General features: G+C 41.2%; 1 protein-coding gene across 4 annotated transcripts in view; it reads right to left on the bottom strand.

Annotated features, from left to right (window-relative positions):
- Nucleotides 1-25,605, bottom strand: part of MRTFA (myocardin related transcription factor A) — a 157,188-nt gene that overhangs the window by 121,609 nt on the left and 9,974 nt on the right. The window contains exons 3-4 of one of the 4 annotated variants that reach the window (XM_032787760.2): nucleotides 22,622-22,690; nucleotides 15,724-15,988 (exon numbers count right to left, since the gene is read on the bottom strand). In XM_032787760.2, coding sequence (XP_032643651.1) covers nucleotides 15,724-15,988; nucleotides 22,622-22,645 — 289 coding nt within the window. In that variant the 5' untranslated portion in view covers nucleotides 22,646-22,690. Of the gene's footprint in view, nucleotides 1-3,595; nucleotides 3,742-13,671; nucleotides 13,731-15,723; nucleotides 15,989-22,621; nucleotides 22,691-25,605 lie in introns of those variants that run through there. The other 3 variants (XM_032787769.2, XM_075067991.1, XM_032787794.2) reach the window with 3 other exon arrangements.

Raw genomic sequence — 25,605 nt, 5'->3', positions numbered from 1 at the left:
CCTCCAGATTTTACTCACGTTGTCCCCTCTCAGACATTTCATTTCTATCAGTGGCTTTTATGCATAGTGGTAGTCTCTCTTCTGCACCTTACCTTAGACCTAGGCTTTAGCAATTGGTGCACTACAGAAAGCACTGAAGTTCATCTACACTCTACCCATCTGAACCCTTCATCCTTTTTGTCATTTCTCCGGCTCACTTCCACCATCCTTGTTTGTATGAACTCACCCCACTTCCCTATTTTCTGCTTATCATTTTTAAGCAGTGGCTGGTTGACCTGGCCAAAGGAAGAACTGCAATTTCAAACAGAGTGGTGATCGGTTTGTATTCCTCATTCCATGGGTTAAGAACACCAAGGGATTGCCTCATCACTGCATGATTCTTTTGGGTGTCCCAGGGGTATCAGTAGTGGACTCTGGCTTATGCCACATCCAAGCACTCTTTAGATGAAGGAAGAATCATCATAGGAACTAAGAAAGAACAAAATATCCCAGAAGATTCTCATCATTTGGAACAACAGGAAGAAAAGCCACCGTTAAAATTTTGGAAAAAGGGATCATTTCATCTCCACACAGGGGGATTTTCCTCATTTTAGGAAGCTTTGCTTTATTCTGTGGATTTCCCTACAATGCTGATGCCATGCACAGATCCAGTTAGATAGGCTTCTAGATTGTAAATTATCATAGCCCTTTGTCTTAACTACAAAAAAGAATGCAAAATCCTAGTGGAAACAAGGCACAGAGTATTTACTTCAGTGTAGGAAGCTGAGTGTCTTGTCTCCACTAGGATTTTACATCGAGTTAGCTTGCTCGATGTAAACACTTATTTTTTTGCAGTGCCAGAACTGTCTTGCTATGTGTATCCTGTATAGAACCAAGCATGTTATTAGGGCTTAAATACCAATTCTAAAAATGGCAAATTACAAGTATATCACTAGAGAACAGCCAAACAAGTATAGGGCCTAAAGTGACTTTCGTACATTTAAGAATAAGAATAGTACCAACTATCTCCCTTAAGGCAGCTCTCGTAATTCCACCAACCCGGAGGGCTCCTGCTCTCTCTCCATCTCCCAAGGATGTGCTGTAGAACCAAATCTCCTTGCTGAAGTGCCAGAACTGAAAAATTCTTCCCGCTTTGGGAGGAAGGCCATCAGATGAAGGAAGATCACTCAGTATCACTTACTCTTTAGAGAAGCTCTAAAAAACAGAAAGAGCGCAAACTACGATAGAAAACTAAAGCAACATGAGCTATTTTAGGAATTGCTTTGTATGTTTGTTTTCTAAAGTGTTTAACCAAAAAAAAGCATGAAGTAAAACCGATCCATCTAGGTGTGACCTTAGATTGCACACTAAGTTACCATGCCCACCTGAAGAAGACAGCAGCTCGAGTTCAGACCCGCAACAATCTTCTTAGCAAACTGGCAGGTTTGTCATGGGGTGCTTGTGCTCTAACTTTGTGGACATCAGCTCTTGCAACCTTGTATTCAGTGGCAGAGTACCTGTTTGGAGTCAATCGTCACACACCAAACTGGTGGATACACAGTTACATGCCACCATGCATTATCGTCCCTGGCAGCCTACATCTGACTCCACTCCCATGGCTTCCAGTTCTGAGCAATATTGCTCCTCCTCCTATCAGGTGAGAGGTTGCTACTGGCAGATTACTGCAGAAAATGTGTGCGAACTCAAGCCTGTCATTGCACAATGACCTTTTTAAACACCAGCTGCATGTCTACCATCACATCGCCCATTATGGTCTCATCTGCCACGCCAGGACGTTAGGGTGGAAACACTCTGGCGAGAGGAATGGAATCTGTTATAATCCTCAACTAGTCCCTCATTGCAGATCCCACAATTTGTCCACTTGGTTTTGATCTGCCCTGTCGCCAACGGTCCCTGTTGAACAGGTTCCAGACAGGTCAAGGTCTCTGCGCAGCCAACCAGTATCACTGGGGCCTTCATGACAGTCTCATCATGTCCCAGCTGCAGCTCAACACAGACAATGACGCATGTTGTCGATGGATACCTGCTGACTAGGTTCAGCAGTGGCCTAAAAGAACTGTACCATACCACTGAAGATGCCATCGCTTGGCTAGACGACTATGCTCACGCTAAATAAATAACCAAAAGATATATTTAGAGCCACTGCCAGACCAAAAGGTGGAAAAGGAAGTTTTACAAAACATATTTAGAAGAGACCATTCTGTGTGTGACTTATTTTTTTAAAATTATCTCTTCCCTCCTTTATTAGGGGCACTGCCTAAAAATTACTGTGAATCAAGACTTCGACTGTTCTTAACTGCCACTGATTCAGTATATGACCTGCCCAAAGTCATCATCTCCATGTCAGTTTCTCCAACTCTGAAGTGAAGGAGGGGATATGATAGAGGTATATAAAATCATGAGTGATGTGGAGAAAGTGGATAAGGAAAAGTTATTTACTTATTTCCATAATACAAGAACTAGGGGTCACCAAATGAAAATTAATAGGTAGCAGGTTTAAAACAAATAAAAGGAAGTTCTTCTTCACACAGCGCACAGTCAGCTTGTGGAACTCCTTACCTGAGGAGGTTGTGAAAGCTAGAACTATAACAATGTTTAAAAGGGAACTGGATAAATTCATGGTGGCTAAGTTCATAAATAGCTATTAGCCAGGAAGGGTAAAGAATGGTGTCCCTAGCCTCTGTTCATCAGAGGATGGAGATGGATGGCAGGAGAGAGATCACTCGATCATTGCCTGTTAGGTTCACTCCCTCTGGGACACCTGGCATTGGCCAGTGTCAGTAGACAGATACTGGGCTAGATGGACCTTTGGTCTGACCTGGTACAGCCGTTCTTATGTTAAGGAACTTTACCTGATAGGCGTTCTGCGAGACTTCATATTTGCAAAGTGTTTTGAGATCCTCAAAAAATGGTGCAGAAGTGCACCATATTATTATAGATAGGTATCAAGTCTCATCTATCTTGATGACTAATCCTCATCTCTGGAATCACAGTTCTGTACAACATCTGAAGGATTTCTAGCAGCCAACTGTGATATCACAAAAGGAAGATATCTTGGAGAAAATGCTACAAGAATCCATTAACTCTTAAGAAAACTAGAGATCCTGTTAACTATTAAAGAAAGGGGAGGAGCAGTGCAAGACACAACCAGAGTTTTTCCAAAACAATGTGATTCAAAGTTTCCCAAGAGGTATCAACAGAACTTTCTATATCTGTCACTAAAACCAAGTAAAAAGTAACTGAAATAACAATCAGCTAACAGCTAAACAGAATGGGTGGGCTTACCTCAAATGAAGTCTCTTTACTACAGAGCCCTAGGCTTGTCAGGCATTTGCTGATTCTCAAGAGCCAAAGAGCTTAATTTATTCAAATATGAAGTGGGGAAAGAGGAAGGAAAGATATCAGTTTCTTCATATTAAAATCCTGATCAAAACGTAACATTCCATTTGCACTGTCTTAACCAACACATAAAGTCATCCCAATTCTATCTCTAGGTCTGTTTTTCATGCAGCATCATGCACGCTCTTCACACTCCCTAAGTGACTGCCCAGCATATTAGCAATGTTTAACAAGTGAGATATGTTTGGAGTGTTACCTGATTGGACTGCCATCATCAGCTTTTCTGGTTCTAGTAGAGTCATGTTGGTCCCCTTCTCAACAGCGACAATGGATTAAAAATATAAATTAAAAAATAGACAGAGGAATCCTGATGTCAGGCTTGTCCAAAGGTTCTACAAAGCACCCTTGAATACTGTCAACTCTGATGACTGAGAACTCAATCCTTTCCCTGAGCAGTTCTTAGCTTATTTACTCTACAGACAAGTTGGGACAGCCCAAAATCAATTAACAGCTAGGAGGAAAATGAATACTCAAGCTGGAACTTAAGATGTGTGGTTTGCAACAATAAGCTCCACCCTATGCTGCAGTTTGAGGGATGGGGGGAGAAAAGAAGCTGAGATTTTATATGAACTTTGAATCCCCTAAAGGGCTGTGATGATGAAGCAGTTTCGTTCCAAGAACAAGGAGACCCTGTATTAACATAAACACAGACATTCTTAACTTGGAAACAGCAAAGCTAAAAATAATACAATACGCTGCCCAAGTCTGCCACAGTATGTCTGGTGATAGGTACAAATAGGAAGACAAATCAATGAAGGAAGTTGGCAATGTTTCCCCCACTCCACCTTGCTGGCTGCTATGCCCAAGGCACTAAAACTCCAGGGTTAGAACTTTTTAAAATAGATTTTAAAGTCAATTTTTAAAAATGTGCTCTTTCTTCCCCCCACCTCCAATATTTTCCATTCCAGACTATGGCCTTCCTTCAACTCTCACTTCCGCTGAAGAAGTAGAAAATTAAACCATGTTTCCCATGCTCAGATGACGCATTATAAATGGTCAGGGGGAGCGGAGGGTTAGGGCTTTTATAGTTGAATATTTCCTGATAATTAGGACAGTAGATTGGATAATTTTCACTCAGTGGACAACTCTGGCTCCCAACCAGAAGTGAACTTCAAATTTGATTCCTGAACACTGTCACAAGTAACTTGATAGACTGCTAATTAAATTATCTTAATCAACCAACTCCAACTCTTCTGTCCCAAAAACAGCTCTCCCTTGCTTCCCATCTTCATTATTCCTCCATAGCTTGTGGTGTTTCTCATTAGGTCATCTGCCAGTAAGTAATTATATATGTTTATACCAGGATCAAAAACATGTTAGACACCACATAGACAATGGCGTGGTCCCACCTTTAGACTTCAGGTTCTCTGGATTAGGCCAAAGTCTCTAATCTGGCAGAGTTTTTTTTCAGCAGAGGAATACTTGGATTTGCAAAGGTGCCTTCGCACCTCCTACATTTTGGCCCCTTATATCTGTTGAACTGCAAGTCTACTTTGCCCTGCATTTTGACCTAATACTAATACGCACCACAGTGATGTGCTGTAACTCCTCCGTGTGGACATGTGGGTACAAACTAAAAGGCTCATAGTGCACATTAACGCAGTCCCCTTCAAACAGGACTATATTAATGCAAAGTAGGATCCTTGTAGTCAGTGCCCCCAAAATCCACATGGGGGAGGTACAGCACAGCACTTTGCTACCCACTGCTATTCACCCCCACCTCTATAAACTGAACTGCAGGGCAGTGTAGACATGCCTAAACTGGCCTCAAAGCTGCTCTTACTCGCATGTGCAGCCATTAAGAGGCCATGACAACATCTTAGAAGAGCCAAGTGCAGAAGGTTGTAGCAACATCTCCTCCTCCCCTCCCCCCAACACTTCTGCGTCTGTGAAGGACTCAACAGAGTCTCATTATGACAGATTAAAACTATCCAGGGAAACCCTTTCTGCAGATTACATTCTAGCAGGGCTGTTTCTGTTGGTTTTCCGTCCTTCTTACGCCAAGAGAGTGTCAAACAGACTAAATGACAACACATAATTTGGGCCTTTTGACTTCAAGGCATCATGCTCACCTAAATACCATCTATGCAGTCCTAGCTTCAAGACTTACATTCTCTCTCACATGCACACCCTTAAAAGAACATTAAGGTTGCAAAGTCAAGCATTCAAAAGTTAGGAAATGCCAAAATGAAGTTTGCATAGGCAAACTTCATTTAGCCTCCTGGTGTATGATAATGCTTATGCAGCCTTTTGTTACATGATCTCACACTATTATTTCCAGAGGATCCTGTCTTATTCAGTACACAGAATGGACAGTGCTCTGGGAATAAATCGGGGTTAGGTATTGAAAGAAGAAGTTGTCTGTAAGACCTTATCTTGTGTGTTGCAGAAGTTTGAAGGAATGTAGTGAACAAGGCAGAACATCACAGGAAGAGAAAGGATAATCTCACAGTTATGGCAGTTGAATGCTGCTCTGGGAAACTGGCTTCTGAGCCTGCCACAGAGTTCCTGTATGATGCCAGGCAAGTCACAAACCACATTTTTCACAGATGTTCCTCATTTTCCAGGTGCCTGACTTGAGACTCTGGGGTCTGATTTGCTGAAGTACTGAGCAGTCAGAGCTGCAACCAAAGTCCATGGGAGCTGTGCTTTGAACATATGAAATGCTATATGAAGCCAGCTACTATGCAAAATCAGTTCACAGACATTTCAAACTGGGCACCCAAAGTCAGTGGACACTTGATCTTAATCTCTCTATGCCTCAGTTCTCCACATATAAAACTGATATAATACTACCCCCTCATCGCACAGGGGTTGTGAAAATAAATTCATTAATGTATGTGAGGCACTCATTTACTGTCATGATAAGAATCACAGAAAAGCTATGAGGAAATTAATAATTCTGTCTTCAAAATAAGGTTTGAACAGTGTGCAGTAAGGCAGCCTGGGACTACACATTAACCAATGAGGAGAACAGTACTGAACAGTTTCTAATTTAATGAGCATCCATTCTGAGCCCTGACTGAGGCAGGGTCCAGTGGAAAACATTGTATGTAATCCTGCAATTAAAGACTGTATCATAATGCATGTGGACATGGGTTCAGGATTAAGATTGCCTCATTTTCTAGCCTTTGAGTGTTTGACTTTGCAATCTTATTAATGTTCTTTTAACAGCTTTGTGTGTAACTTCCTATATTTTTATAAGAGCAAACTGAAAAAACATGTCATTTTACACATGTACACGACTGACTTGCAGGGCTGAAACATTTATATCCACCTTGCAAATCTCTGCCACTTGAGCTAATGGAGTAACTGCTAACAGTAGTAGGCTATCCTTCATGTGGCTCAGCACTACAGAGGATGGACACTGCCAATGGGTTCCACAGATATTTGCTGACAGCAGAGGAAATCAAGGATTTTGGATTTGATTCCAGTCTTTTTAGAGTAGAGTTCTCTAGTTGGCCAGACTCTTCTGCCCATCCCCCAAGCTTGACCTCTTTGCCACATCCCTACCAACCTGAGCCTGTCCCTATCTGTACCCCATCATTGATTCATCTATTCAGTCCCAGTCTCCACTCAAGGTGCTGATCCCAGACCCCTTGTCGCTATAAGATCACTTGAGCACCAGCTCTATGGCTCAGAGGTGTTTTTTTCACATCTCTGAGCGACATCAGTTTTGCTGCCATAAGAGGCAGCATAGTCCCTGGGAGGGACTGGTGTATGTATAGTCTCATCACACACAGAAGCTGTGACAGAGGCTCAAGCATGCTCAGTGAGGAGTATATTAGTTGTTAAACTCCAGCAAACCTTTACTGAGCACATGAAAATTGCGATTTTTCAAAGGCTTATAATTTAGTCATATTAGGGCAGATTTTCATGGAAATGGCAAAAAGGCACACATCTAACACACAAGCCGCACTTTGCCAAATTTCAAGTCCCTGATCCAAAGCATGGGAGCACTACAGCTTTCCAAAGAAAAGGTAACCAAGAATTTTTTTAAAAAACTTTGAAAAAAACAAACATTCTTCTCTAGCCTCATTGACAGAAAATGTTGAACATTCCAAAGTCAGCCTGTGGAAGACACCTAGCATGGAAAATTTCAGCCTGGTTCAAATCTGGCAAAGTTACAGCAACTGAAAACAGTGTCTTATAATGGGAAGCATTGAGCAACCTTAATAGGCAGTGCTACCAGTCCATAAATAATAATGCAGGCCTTAAGGCTAGGATTTTACGTAATAAGCATACATAGTGAGAAGCTGAAGTAGGGAACTGAACCCTGACAATCTGTCCAGGGCCCACTCATAGAAGAACATCTTAAACTTGAACATCCTGTGACGGACTCAGGCCAGACGGATATAAAAGGGTAGTGGAAGGCAGGTATATAAGCCTCAGAATGAGCCGGTCCCTATTCCCTGGATAGCCAAACAAGAGCTACTCCAGGCCAATCAAGACACCTGAGGCCAATTTAACCAGTTAAGGCTAATGTCAGCACCTGACCTCAATTAACTGACAAAGGGTCAGTAAAGGCTGTTAGGCTAATGGAGACAGCTGGAACCAATTAAAGTCCCACTTATACTGCTTTATAAGCTCTCCTTGCCATTTCTCTTGTGGATAAATGTAAAGTAATGCACATTGGAAAAAATAACCCCAACTATACATACAATATGAGGGGGACTAATTTAGCTACAACGAGTCAGGAAAAAGATCTTGGAGTCATCGTGGATCGTTCTCTGAAGATGTCCACGCAGTGTGCAGAGGCGGTCAAAACAGCAAACAGGATGTTAGGAATCATTAAAAAGGGGATAGAGAGCTTAGGAATCATTTAAAAAGGGGATAGAAGAATAAGACTGAGAATATATTATTGTCCCTTATTATTAAAATCCATGGTAGCGCCCCCGTACTTTGAGATGCTGTGTAACAGATGTTGGTCATCCTCACCTCAAAAAAAGCTATTTCTAAGCCACTAGCACTAGAAAAGGTTCAGAAAAGGGCAACTAAAATGATTAGGGGTTTGGAGAGGGTCCCATATGAGGAAAGATTAAAGAGGCTAGGCCTCTTCAGCTTGGAAAAGAGGAGACTAAGGGGGGATATGATAGAGGTAACTAAAATCATGAGTGATGTTGAGAAAGTGGATAAGGAAAAGTTATTTACTTATTCCCATAATACAAGAACTGGAGGTCACCAAATGCAATTAATAGGCAGCAAGTTTAAAACAAATAAAAGGAAGTTCTTCACACAGCACACAGTCAGCCTGTGGAACTCCTTGCCTGAGGAGGTTGTGAAGGCTGGGACTATAACAATGTTTAAGAGAGAACTGGATAAATTCATGGTGGTTAAGTGCATAAATAGCTATTAGCCAGGATGGGTAAAGAACGGTGTCCCTAGCCTCTGTTCATCAGAGGATGGAGATGGATGGCAGGAGAGAAATCACTTGATCATTGCCTGTTAGGCTCACTTCTTCTGGGGCATCTGGCATTGGCCAGTGTCGGTAGACAGATACTGGGCTAGATGGACCTTTGGTCTGACCCGATACAGCCGTTCTTATGTTATGTTCTTGAGAGGAGCCCAGGTGAAAGGAGCTGGAGGAGAGGAAGCATTACTGAGCCCTGAGGTAAGGGTGAAGCTTGGTAAAGGGGAGCACGGGGAAGTGGCCCAAGGAATCAAAGCAGCGTCAGTGGAAGAGGGAAGCTGCTAACAGCTGCTATCATTAGAGTCCCTTGGCTGGAACCCGGAGTAGAGGGCGGGCTCGGGTTCCCCTCTTCCTCCCTGCATAATCTACAGAGATCCGTTCGAGAGAGGAAACAGACTTTGGTCCAGGCAGGAGACCAAATGGTGCCTATGGAGCTCTAAGGAGCAACAGAGACTGTGGATATTCCACCTTCCCACCTCCCACACTGGCCTGTGATGAAAATAGCTCTATAAGCTGTAACCTTTGCCGCCATATTGGGAAAGGGAGGTCATATTGAGGGCCTTAGTGAGCTTCTGAGACCACTGAATCCACCAGGATGCGCAGGACCCACCAATACAGACATGAAGTTTGTCACAATTCACAACAAGCAAAGGGACAGACACCTAGTTTGTCAACAAAAATGCTTTGTTTCCCCTTCTTTTTTGAGAAAAAACAAGGGTAGAATGAGAGAAACAGTTCCCTTTCCCCCTTCAGAAAGTCCTGCCCTCCAATACCTAGGAAAAGCATTATTTTCACCCTAGAAGTGACTCCACACTCAGGTGCCATTACTGGTGTTCACATACCCACACCAAACTAACACAAATAAGTAGTTGCAGGGTGGACTGATTTTAAATCAAAGCGATTTAAATCGCCAATTTCAATCAAGATTTAAAATCAGCAAGCAGGAAACTCAGATTTAAACTGTTGATTTTAATCATGTTTTGCATTTCTAATTTTTATTCTACTAAGGAAAGGCTGACACTCATTCGTTGGTAACCACTGAAAAATTTTATTGGCACTTAATATAGCCTTTAGCAAAAAGAAACTCTTAAGTGTATTGTAACTAGGGAAATAAACTACATCTATACACATTTAGACAAGCAATTATAAATCCATGATTAACATGATGACTATGACGAAGAAATGCCCAAAACAACCAAATACCAACTCTAGGCCTAGCTTATTCAGAAAGCCATTTCCATGTATTAACAAGGACTGTTTTAAATAACCACAGGGTTATATACAGTGTCACCTTGATACCTCAGAAAAAGCAGAGAGAAATAACAAACCTGGGGAGTGCAGGGGAGGGGGGGTACAAAAAATCATGCTGCCTTCAGTAGAAACAAACAAAACCTGATGTTGAGAGTAAGCTTGATAAAGACAGCACATGGTAAACATAGCCTTCACATAACTAACTTTAACTGCTTATTTACTTTCCCTTACCACTATCTGACAGTATTTTTTAACCTTGATTTATTACAAAAGACTAATTTCTGTGCTGTTTGGTAATCCCCATCAACACTAGTCCAACTTTTCCAGCAAGATCTGGGCCTCAAAGCAGCATGAGAAATCTTTGGACAAGGCGTAGTCTTTTAGGACATGTAACTGACAATTTCTCTGTTAAATCTATCCAAGGCAGACTGGTTGTTCTTATACCAACATACCATTCCTTTTACTCACACAACTGTGAGGGGACTGTAAGCCCACTTGGAATGTGTGTGCAGGACAAATCAGACAGAGCTATGAACTTCCTGCCTTTTGTGTGTGAATGTTACAAGATCTTTAGTGTGCTCTCCACATTTAAGTATAAAATAAGGCAACAACTATCGCCTGATGACCAAATGCAGGGATTGAGGGCAACCCCCGAAGCACTATCGACCCTAGAACAAATAAACATGGAGAGACTGTTTTACAAAGACCATGTCCCCTGTAATATCATGATAGTTTTCAGTGTTAATCCCAATTGCTGTTGGCACACACAGACTCCACCTTCTTAAACATGTTCACAAGCCACACGCAGACTTGTTAAAGGCGACAGTTTATAGCACGATTGTCCTGAAGAAAATAATATCCATGTTGCATACTAAATCTATGCTAGCTAAAAGTAGGTTGCCAAGCTTAACAAGGTGTTTCCAAACTATGCTTAACAACCATTTCTGAATCTGGTTATAACATATATTGCTCTAATTGGGGGTAGGGAGAATGTTAATACAGGAACATACACCAGCACTATTCCTTAAATGAAGTTGAACGCTAAGCATGACATCTAAGATATTAACACCTGTAATTTTAAAACTGTGTAAGTGTAGGAAAAAATGTGTTATGAGTTCCTTAAAACAATTTAGAGTGCTTGTGCTGCAACGTCTAGCAGAGTCCAGTCTGCATTAGCCAGTGTGGCAAAAATTTAATTCCATGTTCTGTAAACCATTCACTATACTGCAGAGTGAAAGCTCTCAGATACCTGAGGCAAATGCCTGTTACAAGAATTGTAGTGACCACACTGAAACTCCACACATTCCAACCAGTAGAGTCTTTCCCCCAAGATGCCCCTGGCATTCTGTAGAGTGTAAGCAACCCGAACTCAAACTAAAAATATGACAAACAGCTGCAAATTCTGTCCGAACCTGTAACAGCAGTGTTCTTCTGAATGACATAACTGAATGCAAAGCTATTCAAACAATGAGAGAAGAAACCAAGACAGCCTCAGACTTATCAGAACACTTTACATGGCCTCAGGACAGAGAGATGACTTTCTAGTGACAAGACTGGTCAATGGGTAGAGCCCAAGGATAGAGTGAGGTAATCCTCCTCATGCGACTGAAATTAAAAGCTAAACAGGGAGTTCACTTAAAGTGACCGACTTGCATGAAATTCTTTAAATCTGATCTCTTGCCTTTAGGGTTGGAAAAGGCACTCAGATACCATGATTATGGATGCTAAGACATTCAAGATCATCTCACTGTGAGATTCACAAATATCAGTTGTAATTGTAATAAAGTCCAAGGAAATCTAGAGAGGAACCCCTTGTTTGGAAAAAGTGGATACAAACTGATAGTCTGTTGCATTTCAGTTCTGCAGCAGTAAGAACATAGAATCTGCCACACTAGAACAGATTGACCATGTATTTAGCCAAGGATTCTCTGTTCCAAGAACAGAGAATCCCAAATGCTTCAGTAAAAAGTATAAACTCCCATTATGCATTTAAACAGTGCAGAACTCTACTGTGTGGAGAAGTCTCTTTTTAACCTCAACTAATCATCAATTTATGCCCTGAAGCACATGGACTGTTACACTAAACAACCATTACTAGGACTAACTGCAGATGCAACATTTATGCCGATAAACATCTATTAGTAAAGAGAAAAGAGTCTTTTGTAAGCTAAAGGAACACAAAAGGCTAAACCTCTGTTAGAAGGCCATTAGACACTAGTAGTTAGCTCAGCTCTGAGTCAGCAGTGCCTGTCTGCAACTGCAAATGGAATACCCTTTAACACACACAAGCACCTCCAACATTTCTCTGTCATGTTAAGGTCTCTCCTCCACACTCAACCCACTGCTCAATATCTTGGGTTTGGTCAGCTGTCACAGAAGCAGTTCCATTGGACAAGGCATTTTTCCCTAGTCAATTTGATAAAGCTAAAGAATGTTCAGGCAATCAAATGTCAACCCAACTGGCAGAACAGCTGAGATTTTTGGATCAGTGTTTAAAATAAAAGATAACTGGAAATATAGTCACACCTACTTAAACAACTAACTACAGTGGTCAATATCTATTAAATTACCCAACTTCTGTCCTCAATGTCACTAAGAACTCCATTTTAAATATCTTCTATAAAGAAATTTTTAAAGAACAAATTTATTGATCTAAGATTCATTAATATATTATGTCACAAACAAAATCATTCATTGCAGAGACTCATGAACCATTAAACAGGCTGTCCTTTTACACTGAGATAGTTTGTAGATGGTTGTATTTACGTAACAGCTTTCATCCTACAGTATCTTATAGACAGAATGGGTGTGTGTATACATTAGTGTTAAATACACACCCAAATCACTTTGCCCACAAATGAAACACAGCAGCTGTTCAGAAGCACACAGCAACAAACCACAGCTTTAGGAGTGAAGAATACTCTATATATTTGAAATTATAAGGGGAATTTAAGTATTTAGGTTACTCAGCTTGGGAATCTGACCTGTCATCAGGACTAACATTTGTAGTTCTTAGGAAAATATTACAAGTTATCTTTAGTGACCATGACCATCTATGGACACTGGACTTTGTCTTGTCTGAAAGATAGCACCCTCCGGCAAAATAATTCCCCCTATCATGCTGGATACTGTTTCAGTATGAACCCTACATAGAACCACATAATCGATCGCTAATCCCATTTCCTGCAGTACCCTTAGCTTCCCCTTGAGGAAAGATGAATGGGAGCACCTCTCCACTCACAAGTACTTTCCAGACCCAACCCTGTTTAACTTGTTCGTGCTAAGTACATGACAGCCCACAGTGGTATGGCTACAGATTAAATCCTTAAGCACTACTGTAACTCAAGGAGATGTGTCTCAAGAAATAGAACAGGGGTAGGCAACCTATGGCACATGTGCCAAAGGCGGCACATGAGCTGATTTTCAGTGGCACTCACACACCCGGGTCCTGGCCACCAGTCCAGGGGGCTCTGCATTTTAATTTAATTTTAAATGAAGTTTCTTAAACATTTTAAAAACCTTTTTTACTTTACATACAACGATAGTTTAGTTATAGACTTATAGAAAGAGACCTTCTAAAAACATTAAAATGTATTACAGGCACACACAACCTTAAATTAGAGTGAATAAATGAAGACTCGGCACAGCACTTCCGAAAGGTTGCTGACCCCTGAAATAGAACATAACCTCCATTAGAATATATTCAGCTGTGGACATTGTAACCACAGCATAAGGGGAAAGGGCTGAGAAGAATAATTCCCATTGCCTTCCTTCCTGTCCCATCTAAAAGATTTACTTTTGTTACTAGGGAAAACCCCTCTAGGTGATATAGGTAATTGGGTTAGCCTCCAAGGAAAGGCATTCCCAGCTTTCCTGAGTCACAAAAATGGATAAGCCCAAAAAGCAGAGTACATTGACTTAAATCAATTTTAATCATTATTTAAATAACTGGTTTTAATCACGTTCTGCATTTGTAGATTTTTAGTTGTTTTTCTAAAGAAAGACAGATTATAACTGGTTGGTATCCATTAAAACATGTTGATTTGCAACTAAATAAAACCTTTACACTAAAGTTGGTGCTTCTTTTTGCTAACCAGGAAGATCTAGGGTATCTATATACATTTATTTAAACTATTACATAGCTTAATTTACATTTATTCAGATTCTTAAATTTTACATTTTTATTACCGTAGAAAATGGTGAGTGATGCACATTTTCTCTCTTACTAGATCATTAATTTATTACTCGTGATTTGGGCCAAACTCTACTCACACTAAGTTAGAATTCAATTTAAAAATCCATAAAAACATCATCTAAATATTTGTATTAAATAAAACAACTTTAAATGTGATAGACACATAAAAATGTTTATCAAAAAGTTTATTAAAACATTTTGTATTACAACAAACTGATTTATTCAACAAAGGAAGTGTTTATAGTTAGAGAATTGTAAAACTGTTTCTGGTTTACGATCCTTGAATATTTTAAAACTAGTGATCTCATCTTCACATTTAGATTTTTAATTTATAGATTGGAAGAGGAAAACAAGCCTTCCTACTGTTCAACATCCAATCAGTTTCTTAACTTTGGATGAACCAGTCATTGAATTGAACTAGTCCAATAAACTGAAATAAAAAAAATACTCTCTTGGCACTGGCAAAAAAGGCTACTGCTCTCAAAAGTTGATTTAGCAATTCAATAAACTGGTTCCAGGTGCTTAGCCAGTAAGTTCTTTAAAACTTTGAAGCAAATCGTATTATTTTTTGTATTTAAATTAAATTTTAATAGATAAGCACCTTAGATATTTAAATATAAGGTTGAAAACCTATGTAATCTTAAATATGTTTTTTTAAATAAACCTGTATTTAATTTAAACCAAAAAATCCAATTTTTTCTTAAATCAATTTTTTTATCTATCCTGATGAAAAGTCTCCCTGCCCCAAATTAAGCCCTCACAGTTAATTATTAGTCATTTTCCCCAAATGCCGAGCAATGGCCTCTACAGCCATTTCAAGTTTCCCAATTTGAGATTTGTTGGGTTGCAATTATAAACATGAGGTGCCGAAAGCTCAACCCTCACTGGCATCAACTGTACCTTGCAGGATCACGCTGTAGGTGATTTGTGTCCTCACATAAAATCAAGCTTAGCTCACCTGCTCTTTCTGAATTCAGGATCCTTAGCAACTTTAATAAACCTAACTGGCCATTTTAGCCAGTCATGGCAAGAAAGATTTCTAACTGACTGAACACACGCAAACACGACTCATAGAAGAGTCACCAGCTCCAAGAGGATAGCCTGAAGATGAGATGACACTTCCTTTGCTTTTATCTTTTGGTTTTGCACAACTCTTCATCACCACACAGCATATGATGGTTATTCTGCCAATTACACAGGCCAATAACCCACAAGCATTCATTGTTAGTCCTCCGAGACTTCAAAAGCCAACACGAGTCACCAACCCTTCTCCTCAGAAGTCAATCTTCTTCTGCTTTGCATCAGTTTCCCACAGCTATACGTGCTCTGGATTACAAACTGTTCATATTAATTATGTATTATAAATCTAAGTGGCACTGTATTCAAAGCATGTGCCATGTCAACTTGCTATATCTGCTGAAGCTTGGTTACCAGAAACAAGGACATCACAGAGAACTGTGCCACTTACCATTCTTCCTCTCACTTAGTGGAGGGAGATTGGGGTTTCGGCCACGGTGAAGATTCAGGGTCAACTCGGGCTGCAGGGAGAGCTCCTGCAGCTCATTGGCAACAGCTTCGCTCTGGGGACTTGGAGCCGCAGAAAGCGACACCAACACCGGTTCATCATCATTTTCGCCAGCCCCTCCTCCGTCCAGCCCATTTCCAGCAATGGCGGAAGGGGGCAGGCACACCACACCGGAGAAATCCACTTTGGCTTTCGTGATGGCAACCTGCTGAAGGGACAGAGAACACAAGTTTGGTACTTATTATACAGTAAACTATCCCACCTCACTTGCTGAAGATGGTATCTCTACATTTAAAACCAATGTTATTTCTAGATCTTTGTTAGAATTCATTTTCAACTGAGTTCAATTCAAACCCAACACTAGTCACTCAAACCCAATATACCCACTGGATTAAAAACTCACATGGCATTTTCTTCTCTTCAACACAATCATTGCTGAGCCTGCTTGCTAGCCATGCTACTGAGCATGGTCACCCTCCTCTTGCTCTCTACCCATCTACAAGGTCAGCATCCTCAACTACTGGTAATTCAAATTCCCACACTTCACAAGTTGGATTCTGCTTACCTTTTCTAATCTTCCAGTTAGTCACATTTACTCAGCTTCCCTGCTAATTTTTTAAGGGATCTCCTTGTTTTATAGCAATATATTGTCTTAAAAGGTTAATTATCAACTTGAAATCTAGTCAGTTTCTTAAAATGACTAAAGTAATTTCAGGGACTACATGCATGTGTTCACCTGCCTTCTTTTACACACATATTTTCACACCTAAAAAGTTGCCATCTTCCCCCATTATGCAAAAAATCCATGTAAAACAGTGAAAAGGTTACTATGGAGAAAATCTTAAAGTGTTGTCAACTACACAGAGTAGTTGCTCTTTAATCTCTGAGCAACAGCAATGTAAAGGACAAGATTAAGAGCCTCAATTATCCAAATAATTAACAGAATCAGATTAAATGTGAATAGTTAAACTCACAGCTGTACTTTCATGCAACTCCCTTTCAAATGACTGGAGCATCCAAGACCCAAGTAGTAGTATATCCAGCTCCACAGACTGGAGCACATTGGATGGCTTCCATTTGAGAATCATCAGTAAAATGATTACCAACATCGATATTTACATGGTAATTGCAATTACACTGGACCATTCACATTCAGTTGATGGAGATGGCTGTGCTTCAATTTGATGGCTTTTCAGAAGATAAACTTCCATTTTAAAGAATTGTGAGCTAGCTATGAAGAAAAGGTAAGGATTTCCTGATGATTTTATCTAGTCTAGAAAACCCTCCAAATAGAGTAAAAGCCTAAATCTGGTTCAGAACTTCTTTTTCTTGATTGAACAGTAACTTTTTTAGTTGAAGATTTCCACAGCCTTCCTCCACTCTTGGCATGTATATTGAGCCAAATGGCCAGCACATAAACTGTTAACCTGAATCAGTTTGAAATTGGTTCAAACTGTTTTCCCATTCCCCTTTTGTAGGCAAGGCTTCAATTACTTCGCTTCCATTTCCCTTTCTTTCCCCATCTCAGAGATGGTTAATGTTTGCAGAGCACTCTGAAAACTAACACGAAAGTGCTAAGTGGTAGTAACTTTTTCTCAGAAGAATGCTCAGTAACTTGTCCACCTTGTCTCTCTCCTATCTTTGGACCAACATGGCTACAATACTGCAAATACAGCACATGCACTAACAAATATTGAGCACTGGTGGCATGCTGTATATGGAGTTATTTCAGATATGCTGTCATATATGCATCCCTAGGATCCCAGCTCATGGTCTGATCAAGACAAGCAAGGGGAAGGAGGTGGAAAAAACTACAAAGAAGTCAAAGGAAATCAGTACTTGTTCTGACAAGACTCTAGTGAAACGAAACAAGTCAGGTGCAATATGAAGTATTTGGTTTTACATCACGCTTTAGTCAGAATATGCCTATGCCTTCCTAAGTACATTTCCTCTAACAGAAACAGAAGTGTTACTTTCAAACGGATATGAGCAATGAGGGCAAATGTGTTACTCTAAATCTGTCTGCATTGTATTTAATTCTTATATATGGTGTCTCCGTTTTGGAGGGGTTCTGTTCCACATTGTGGACCACTTTACAAATGGTAACTGCAAAGGAAAAACAGCAGTCTGACACAAATGCAGCAACCCTGGCTCAATGCATCATGAGTGCCCCAACAGTCAGTCATCCTGTCCCTACAAGTCTCAGATATTTTGTGAATACTAGGATGCAAAGACTGCTGAGATTCAACCATCACCTAGGGAAGAAGCAGGTGTGGTGTTTTGTTAAAATTTAGTTTTGTTTGACAGAATTTGGTATGGTGCTTCAAATGCTGTATACGAAAGATGCTGAATCATGACTTCTGTAGTCAGAAGCTTGATCTTTTCAGTAGGCTTCCAATATTGCAATCCGTCATGCCACATGCACAGGAATGACATTTTACAGTGAGCTATAACTTACACACACTAATATTTAGAAGATAATTAAATATTTAAAATGTTTGTTGTGCTGTCACTCTTTTTAAAAAAAATGAGTATTTTGCACAGACACAAATATGCTATATCATGAGGAAGATATATCTATACACAGAGAACATGAAAAAATGGGTGTTACCATACTCACTATAATGAGAGTGATCAGTTAAGGTGAGCTATTAGCAGCAGCAGAGAAAAAAAAAATTTGTAGTGGTAATCACAATGGCCCATTTCCAGCAGTCAAAAAAGTTTCTCTCTCCTGCTAGTAATAGCTCACCTTAACTGATCACTCTCATTATAGTGTGTATGGTAACACCCATTGTTTCATGTTTTCTGTGTGTATATACATCTTCCTACTGTATTTTCCACTGCATGCATCTGATGAAGTGGGTTTTAGTCCATGAAAGCTTATGCTCAAATAAATTTGTTAGTCTCTAAGGTGCCACAAGTACTCCTGTTCTTTTTGCGGATACAGACAGAGGCCTTGGCTACACTGGTGCTTTACAGTGCTGCAACTTTCTCGCTCAGGAGTGTGAAAAATACACCTGAGCGCAGCAAGTTACAGCGCTGCAAAGCGCCAGTGTAAACAGTGCCCCAGCCTCCCAGTGCTGTAAGCTAATCCCCACGAGGAGGTGGAGTACCTGCAGCACTAGGAGAGCTCTCTCCCAGCGCTGGCGCCGCAACCACACTCACACTTCAAAGCGCTGCCGCGGGAGCGCTCCCGTGGCATCTCTTCGAAGTTTTGAGTGTAGCCAAGCCCTAAGACGGCTGCTACTCTGAAACCTGAGAAATAAGACACTACTCTTCCCCCAGACATTAATTATGCCCCGTTTTCTCCTGAGTTTTGAATACATCAGACCACTCTAAATTCAAGAAAGACTTAGCCTCTACTATAAACTACACAAACAAATTTCAAGATTTAGGATCATTACATAGATATCAATAATATTTTTTGATAAACTTGCTGGAGACTAACATACTGCCAGAGAGAAGTCAACTACTTGCCAGGGAAGTGGGAGAGAGATCAAGTGTTCCTACAGTCTCTCTAGTCAAATACACACACACATTCATTAGAGTCCCAGTGCCTAGATTCTCAATGCATGTACCTCCCACAGGCTTCAGTGAGAGTTTCACATAGTAGGGAAGGAATTCAGCCCTTAACACTGAATATTTTCATTAATCAAAAAACAGCAATAGCTTCCCCAATATGAAATGCCAGTATATACTAACAGAAACCCTCCAGGACAAAACAGATTTAAAAATGAGGGGAGGGGAAAAGAGAAAGAAAGAGGAAAAAACCACATTTTCCCAGTCAAGTGACAACACTGCTATGAACAGCATTTCCCATTCTTCTCTCCTTGAAATCTGTTTGCATTTGCAGTGTTGCCAGGGTAATAGCAATTTCAACCAATTTAAGAATTGCTAAGCAACCTGGAGCAACTAACAGCAACAGCATGCATGCTCAGCTAGGCTATTTTAGGAAGAAGTAGTCACTTTTTAAAAAAAACAAAAAACAAAAACTTAAGAACACCCTTTTGTTAAATGATTGTGCCAGCTGTGATCAACCAGCCAAAAGAAGAGGTAATCTTGGATCAGAGTGGCTTTCAGTGGATCAGGCTTTGAGATGAACGAACAGAGAAGGAAGAGACAGAGGGTACGTCTACACTGCAATTAAACACCCATGCCTGGCTATGACCAGGCTGCCTTCTTTTATTCCAGTGTAGACCTACTCTGAGTCATGTTGTGCCCAGAGGCATCAGTGCCTCCAGGTCATCACAACTCAGCAGAATAATCCAGGAGAAGGGAAATCTGAAGCAGATGGCAGCATCAGCAATATGTTAAACTGAGATGCTGCTAAATACAATCCCGTGTGTGTTCTGCTTATTATCCACAAATATTAGTGTCTAATCATAGTAAATTTACTGGTCTATGGTTACTCAGCTGCTGCACTACTGAGTTCTGAAATGTCCGTGTCCCCTTCCCCATTAAAAAAAATTGTACTTACATTGATAATTAACTGGCTAATGGCTGTCAAAGCCACAAAGGAGCAAAGAAACTGGTGAAGCTGAAGGCTGCTGAGGCAAAGGGAAGGGTGGACTGAGCCACAGAGTCTAAAAGGTTTTGGAAAGATTATACAAATTCCATAAGCAACTGCCATTGAATATCTGATCACTTAGATTTCTCTAACTACACAGTCTTGTGCCAGATTGTTCAGGACTTCGGATAATCATAGTTACAAAGTAAAACGCCAGGAAGCAGTTATAAAACAAAGATCCAGGGCTGGCTTTAGCAAGTGCGGGGCCTGATTCGTACTCACCCAGCAGCGCTCCGGGTCTTCGGCAGCTCGCTGGCAGCGGGTCCTTCACTCGCTCCCGGTCTTCGGCGGCACTCAAGGGCCTGCTGCCGAAATGCCACTAAAGACCCAGAGCACCACTGGGTGAGTAAAAATTAAAAAGGCGCTGGTACGGGGCCCAATTCCAGGGAATTGGGTGAATAGACCTAAAGCCGGTCCTGCAAAGATCATGTGTGCACTCTAAGGAAGCACAGGCTTGTTCAGACAACACTGGAATCCCAGCCACAGAAGAACATGATGTTTACACAAAAACACAGAGCAAGAGTATATTATAAGAATTTAACACAATCAGTTCCTCAATTCCAAAAATGAGAGAGAGAGAGAGAAGTAAGGAAATCCTCTTTGGTTAAGAAAGTTGGGTGGGAAGCAACATTTCTGTTCCCACTTGCCTCCCCAATGTGTACTATACACAAATGCCTTTAGTGGAGAGTTTTCCTAAAGACGCACTGTGGTATCTTTCAGAGCTAATTGTCCCAGCTCCTGACTGCTTCTTGGAAATAATACCCTCCCTTGCTCTGAAGCTGCTTGAAGACAGATATATGCATATTCATTTGAGTGAAACCAAATCCTGGTTTCCAAGATTTGTTAGCCCCAAAACACTGCTTTCTCCTTCAGATCATTAAATAATTAAATATACAAATTGTCTCCAAGAAAATCCTGATGGGACTTTTTGTGGCAGACAACAAATTCTGAATTTCAAACTCAGAGACAGCACCCCTTAAACCAGTGGTCACTAACTGTCTGATCGCAATCAACTGGTCGATCACAAAGGATCTCCCAGTCGATCATGATCTCCAGTGGCGCAGCAGGGCTGCCGCTAAGACAGGCTCCTTGCCTGCCCCGGCCCCAAACCGCTCCCAGAAGTGGCCAGGGCACCCTGCGGCAGAGAGGACAAGGGTCACCCTCCGCGCCCTGCTCCTGCCCTCAAGCACCGCCCCCACAGCTCCCATTGGCTCCCTGTGGCCAATAGGAGTTGTGGGGGCAGTGCTTGCAGAGAAGGGTAGTGCGAGGGGCCCGCACCCCCTCCTGAACCCCAACCCCCCACCCCAGCTCGGTGAAAGTGAGTGAGTGGGGGAGAGCAAGTGACTGAGAAGGGGGGGGATGGAGTGAGTAGGGCGGGCCTTTGGGGAAGGGGTGGGGTAGATCCTGGGTTGCCCTTAAATTCAAAAAGTGATCTTGGGTGTAAAAAGGTTGGAGACCACAGCCTTAAACAATTCAGATATAAGACTATCATAGAGGGATTGGATAATGTTAATTTGCTAGGTCACTCACTTCACTCAATACACCTCCTTCCACTTCACTTCATACTAGCCATACTAAGTCAATGTCAATCCATGGCTTGCCCTATAAGAGGTTCTCTAGGAATGAAGCAATTCTCAGTCTTTCCTTTTATCTTTGGATATGAAAGAAGTTACCTCCACAAAGGATATATTAAGAAAGGTATTCAGTATACTCCCACTTAGGTTGCAAGTAGGAAACACACGGAGGCAGGACTATTTTTCCAGTAAATTTAGATCCTGGCTGTCTGGCCTGAAGACTGACACTATAGCTGTCTATACTATAGCACAGGCAGCAGTAGCGCAAGTTCCTCACAAACTCCGCATCTTGACAGCGTGCATCAGGTCTAACCTGGGGGAAATCACCTTAAGGTAAATGAGTTCAGCTGCTCCTGCTGAGAATGCTCATGACATGATCCATTAATTAGCACAATTTTTTTTATTATTATACATAAATATAAAATTCAGACATTGGTCCTCTGGGAACTGGACTGTGATCAACTCATTTCACAAAAGTAAATGAACCATTTTCAGTTACTATCAACCAAGGCTGGATTAGAACCAGTGACTCCAAGGTGAAAGGTTGTGTTTATCCCATCCCTGATTCCTTGAGTCACCATCCTCCAGGCCTTCATTTAAAAATAAAAAAAGAACATTCTTGCAACACATGCAGACAGAAAACAGAAAAGTTAAAGGGACAGATGGGTGTGGTGCTACGACTGTATCCTGCCCCAATTACCTTAACGAGTAGGGGACAGGCCATCTTTGAAGATCACCTGAAATCTTTTCACTGTTGCCTTGAGCAAATCTGCCAATATAAGATCCAAAAACAAAACATGTTGGGGCCAGCAAGGAAATAGCAAGAAATCTTATCAGACTAAAAGGTCTGAACAGCTGTTTGTTAGGGCTTAGAAGGAGCAGCAAGAATGAGCATGTCTGTGTAATTACATCAAAAACAGCATCATCTGTACAATGGCTGATAAATCCATGTAGATAAAGGCAATTCCCCTATTAGCCTTAAAAAACCCACTCTCATCTTGGACCATATTTCTAATGCTCTATAGAAATTTTCCTAAAAACAATTAATTCATTTTACTCAGTCCAGCAGTGATAAAGGTTTAAACAAAAGCTCATAAAAATTATTATCAAATGACCTCTATTTCTTGAATACATGAATAGCAGGTTCAGAAATACAGACCAGAATCCTACATATTTTCAAATACATTTCATAATCCAATGCTTAAAAGAGGCGTTCTGTGGCTTTCAAACTCTTTGAACATTGCAACAGAAGTCTGGGTGTGCATAAAAACAAAAAATACAAACGACTGGGGTATCAGAAGTGTCACTCGTCACAGTTTTAGGAAACTCATGATGTGGTATTTACTAAACTAATCCTGCTCAAAAACATGAAAATAACCCCCTTTTCCCATCAAAGTCTGTACTAAAGCCCTGCAGCAGGGGTGAAAGGAAGAATTCCTTCCAATTTCAAGAGCAGCAACCTATTAAGCCTTGAACCGGTAAAAGTCACCAAATGAGCATCTAATCCCATTTATACCCTCCCCAAATATTATTTGTGTACAATTTACTGTCCACTTTGTGCAATATTCCTTTAAAGGTTTCACCCACAGTATAAAGTGATTTCCTCTGGCACTCTAGAGCAACCACTACCATCCAAGAGCAGAGCAAAAGGTCAGTTTTATTTTATTCACATAGACTAGTGAAGTTGATCCAGCAGTTCAAAAGCCATTAGAGTTATTAATACAAGACTTTTATTGTGGAAAGCAGAGGATTTGGAGGAAAACTAGTTTACAGGTATTGAAGAGGTATATTCCCTGAAGTGTTTCCCCCCCACCTTATCAGACTAACCAATCTGTGTGGGTCATGAGCAGAGACTGCCAGAAGTTTTCTAGGGCCATTCACCCTCTCCAATCATGAGTATCTCACATGCTCTGAATCCCCATGAGTTACACCAATCTGAGTTTAACTTCCCTACCTTCCCCCTCAATGGTCCCCAATTTGGAATCCCAGTTTCTTCAACATGGTTTTCAGCTCTCTGAATACTAACATGACATCCATTTCAATGTCAAGGCCAGCAGAGGATCCCAAATTATCCAAGATCTTTTACTCCCTTTATTTTCATTGTGACACCTGCCTACATCAACCTATGGATTTCCAGCTGTTGCAAAGATCTAGGCAGTTTCATCTGCAGCAATGATCCTGGTATACTTTAAAACAGTGGTGGGCAACCTGCAGCCCATTAGGGTAATCTGCTGGAAGACCGCAAGATAGCTTGTTTACATTGACTGTCCGCAGACACGGCCGCCCGCAGCTCCCAATGGCTGTGGTTCACTGTTTCCGGCCAACAGGAGCTGCGGGAAAGGGCGCAGCCCGCAGCGACGTGCAGGCTGCCGCTTCCCACAGCTTCCATTGGCCAGGAACGGCAAACCACAGCCACTGGGAGCTGCGGGCGGACATGCCTGCGGACAGACAATGTAAACAAACTGTCTCGCGGCCTGCCAGTTAGTTACCTGGCTGGGCCACGTTCGTCCCACGGGCTGCCCACCACTGCTTTAGAACATATTAACATTCCACCCAAGATGATTAGTTTGTTAGCCAAAGGTATTAATGACAGAATAGGTAGAGAAATTTATTCTTCTCATCCCTAAATGTGGCCCTATCACTTGAGACCTAAGGCACACTGGTGGAGAATAAATGGGTAATAAATAATGTGGGAGAAGTTTCCACTGGTGTTGCCCATGCTTTACCAGTTCTGTGGTAAAGGATTCAGCCTCCATTACGGTCAAATAGCCGGCTCTTTTCCCCCCTCCAAAAAAAAGGAGTAATACTGAACAGAACCAGTACATTGGAGAAATCTAAAACAAACCTTAAGCCTGGCTTTACAGCCTTTTTGTCAGTGCTACTAGAATTGAACTAATGCTTTTCTGTCTCTTTGGACTCCATTACAGTAAACTTTTACCAAGTTAGTAACCAGCCTGTAACAGATACAGGTGACTACATTTAGCCTATGGCCAAAAATGATTGTTTAACACATGGCTCCTGACCCTGAGGTCTACCCTGTATCATCCCTTCTTTTGGGCAGGTTTACATCACAATTGCCAGGCCATAATTGAGTTCTAATATGACAATTCTTCTGTGTAGACAGAATCGCCTGTTTGCGTATAACTGAGTGAGCCAGACTACCTACCATAAAAGCCTTTAGATACAAGCATGGTATAAGAACTTATATAGAACAGTCTCAGTACAGGAAAACATCCCATATGAACATACTGTATTTAACACACTTCTCTGTACTGAGACCAGCAGCTGAGGCAGTATGGGTAGAAACAAGGTTGTTTCTACAAAATAATACAAACTGGGCTCTTCAGCAAGATACAAGCCAACTCTGACTTTCTTATGACTAGAAAATGCTGCTACATGGATGCACTCAGTGTTGGATGCAACTACAACAGCATGTCAATGTCTGTTTACTTGCAATGGTACTACTATAGATGTGTCCTGTGTTTCTCTCTCTTCTGGGAAGCTGTCAGGTCTCTATAGGGGTTTCCAAAATTCCGTCTTCAGTGGAGTAGGGCAATGACAGTGACCATCACAGATAGTGCCAACAAGGCAACGGTAAATTTAAAGATACAGTACAAAAGAGCAAACAGGTTTGAAAACAAAGGTATGAGACTGCCCTCTCCGAAGGGGAAATACATTTATACA

Source organism: Chelonoidis abingdonii, chromosome 1 (genome assembly GCF_003597395.2).
Source record: "Chelonoidis abingdonii isolate Lonesome George chromosome 1, CheloAbing_2.0, whole genome shotgun sequence".
NCBI classification, from domain to species: Eukaryota; Metazoa; Chordata; order Testudines; family Testudinidae; genus Chelonoidis; species Chelonoidis abingdonii.
This window is presented reverse-complemented; position numbering and strand designations above follow the sequence as displayed.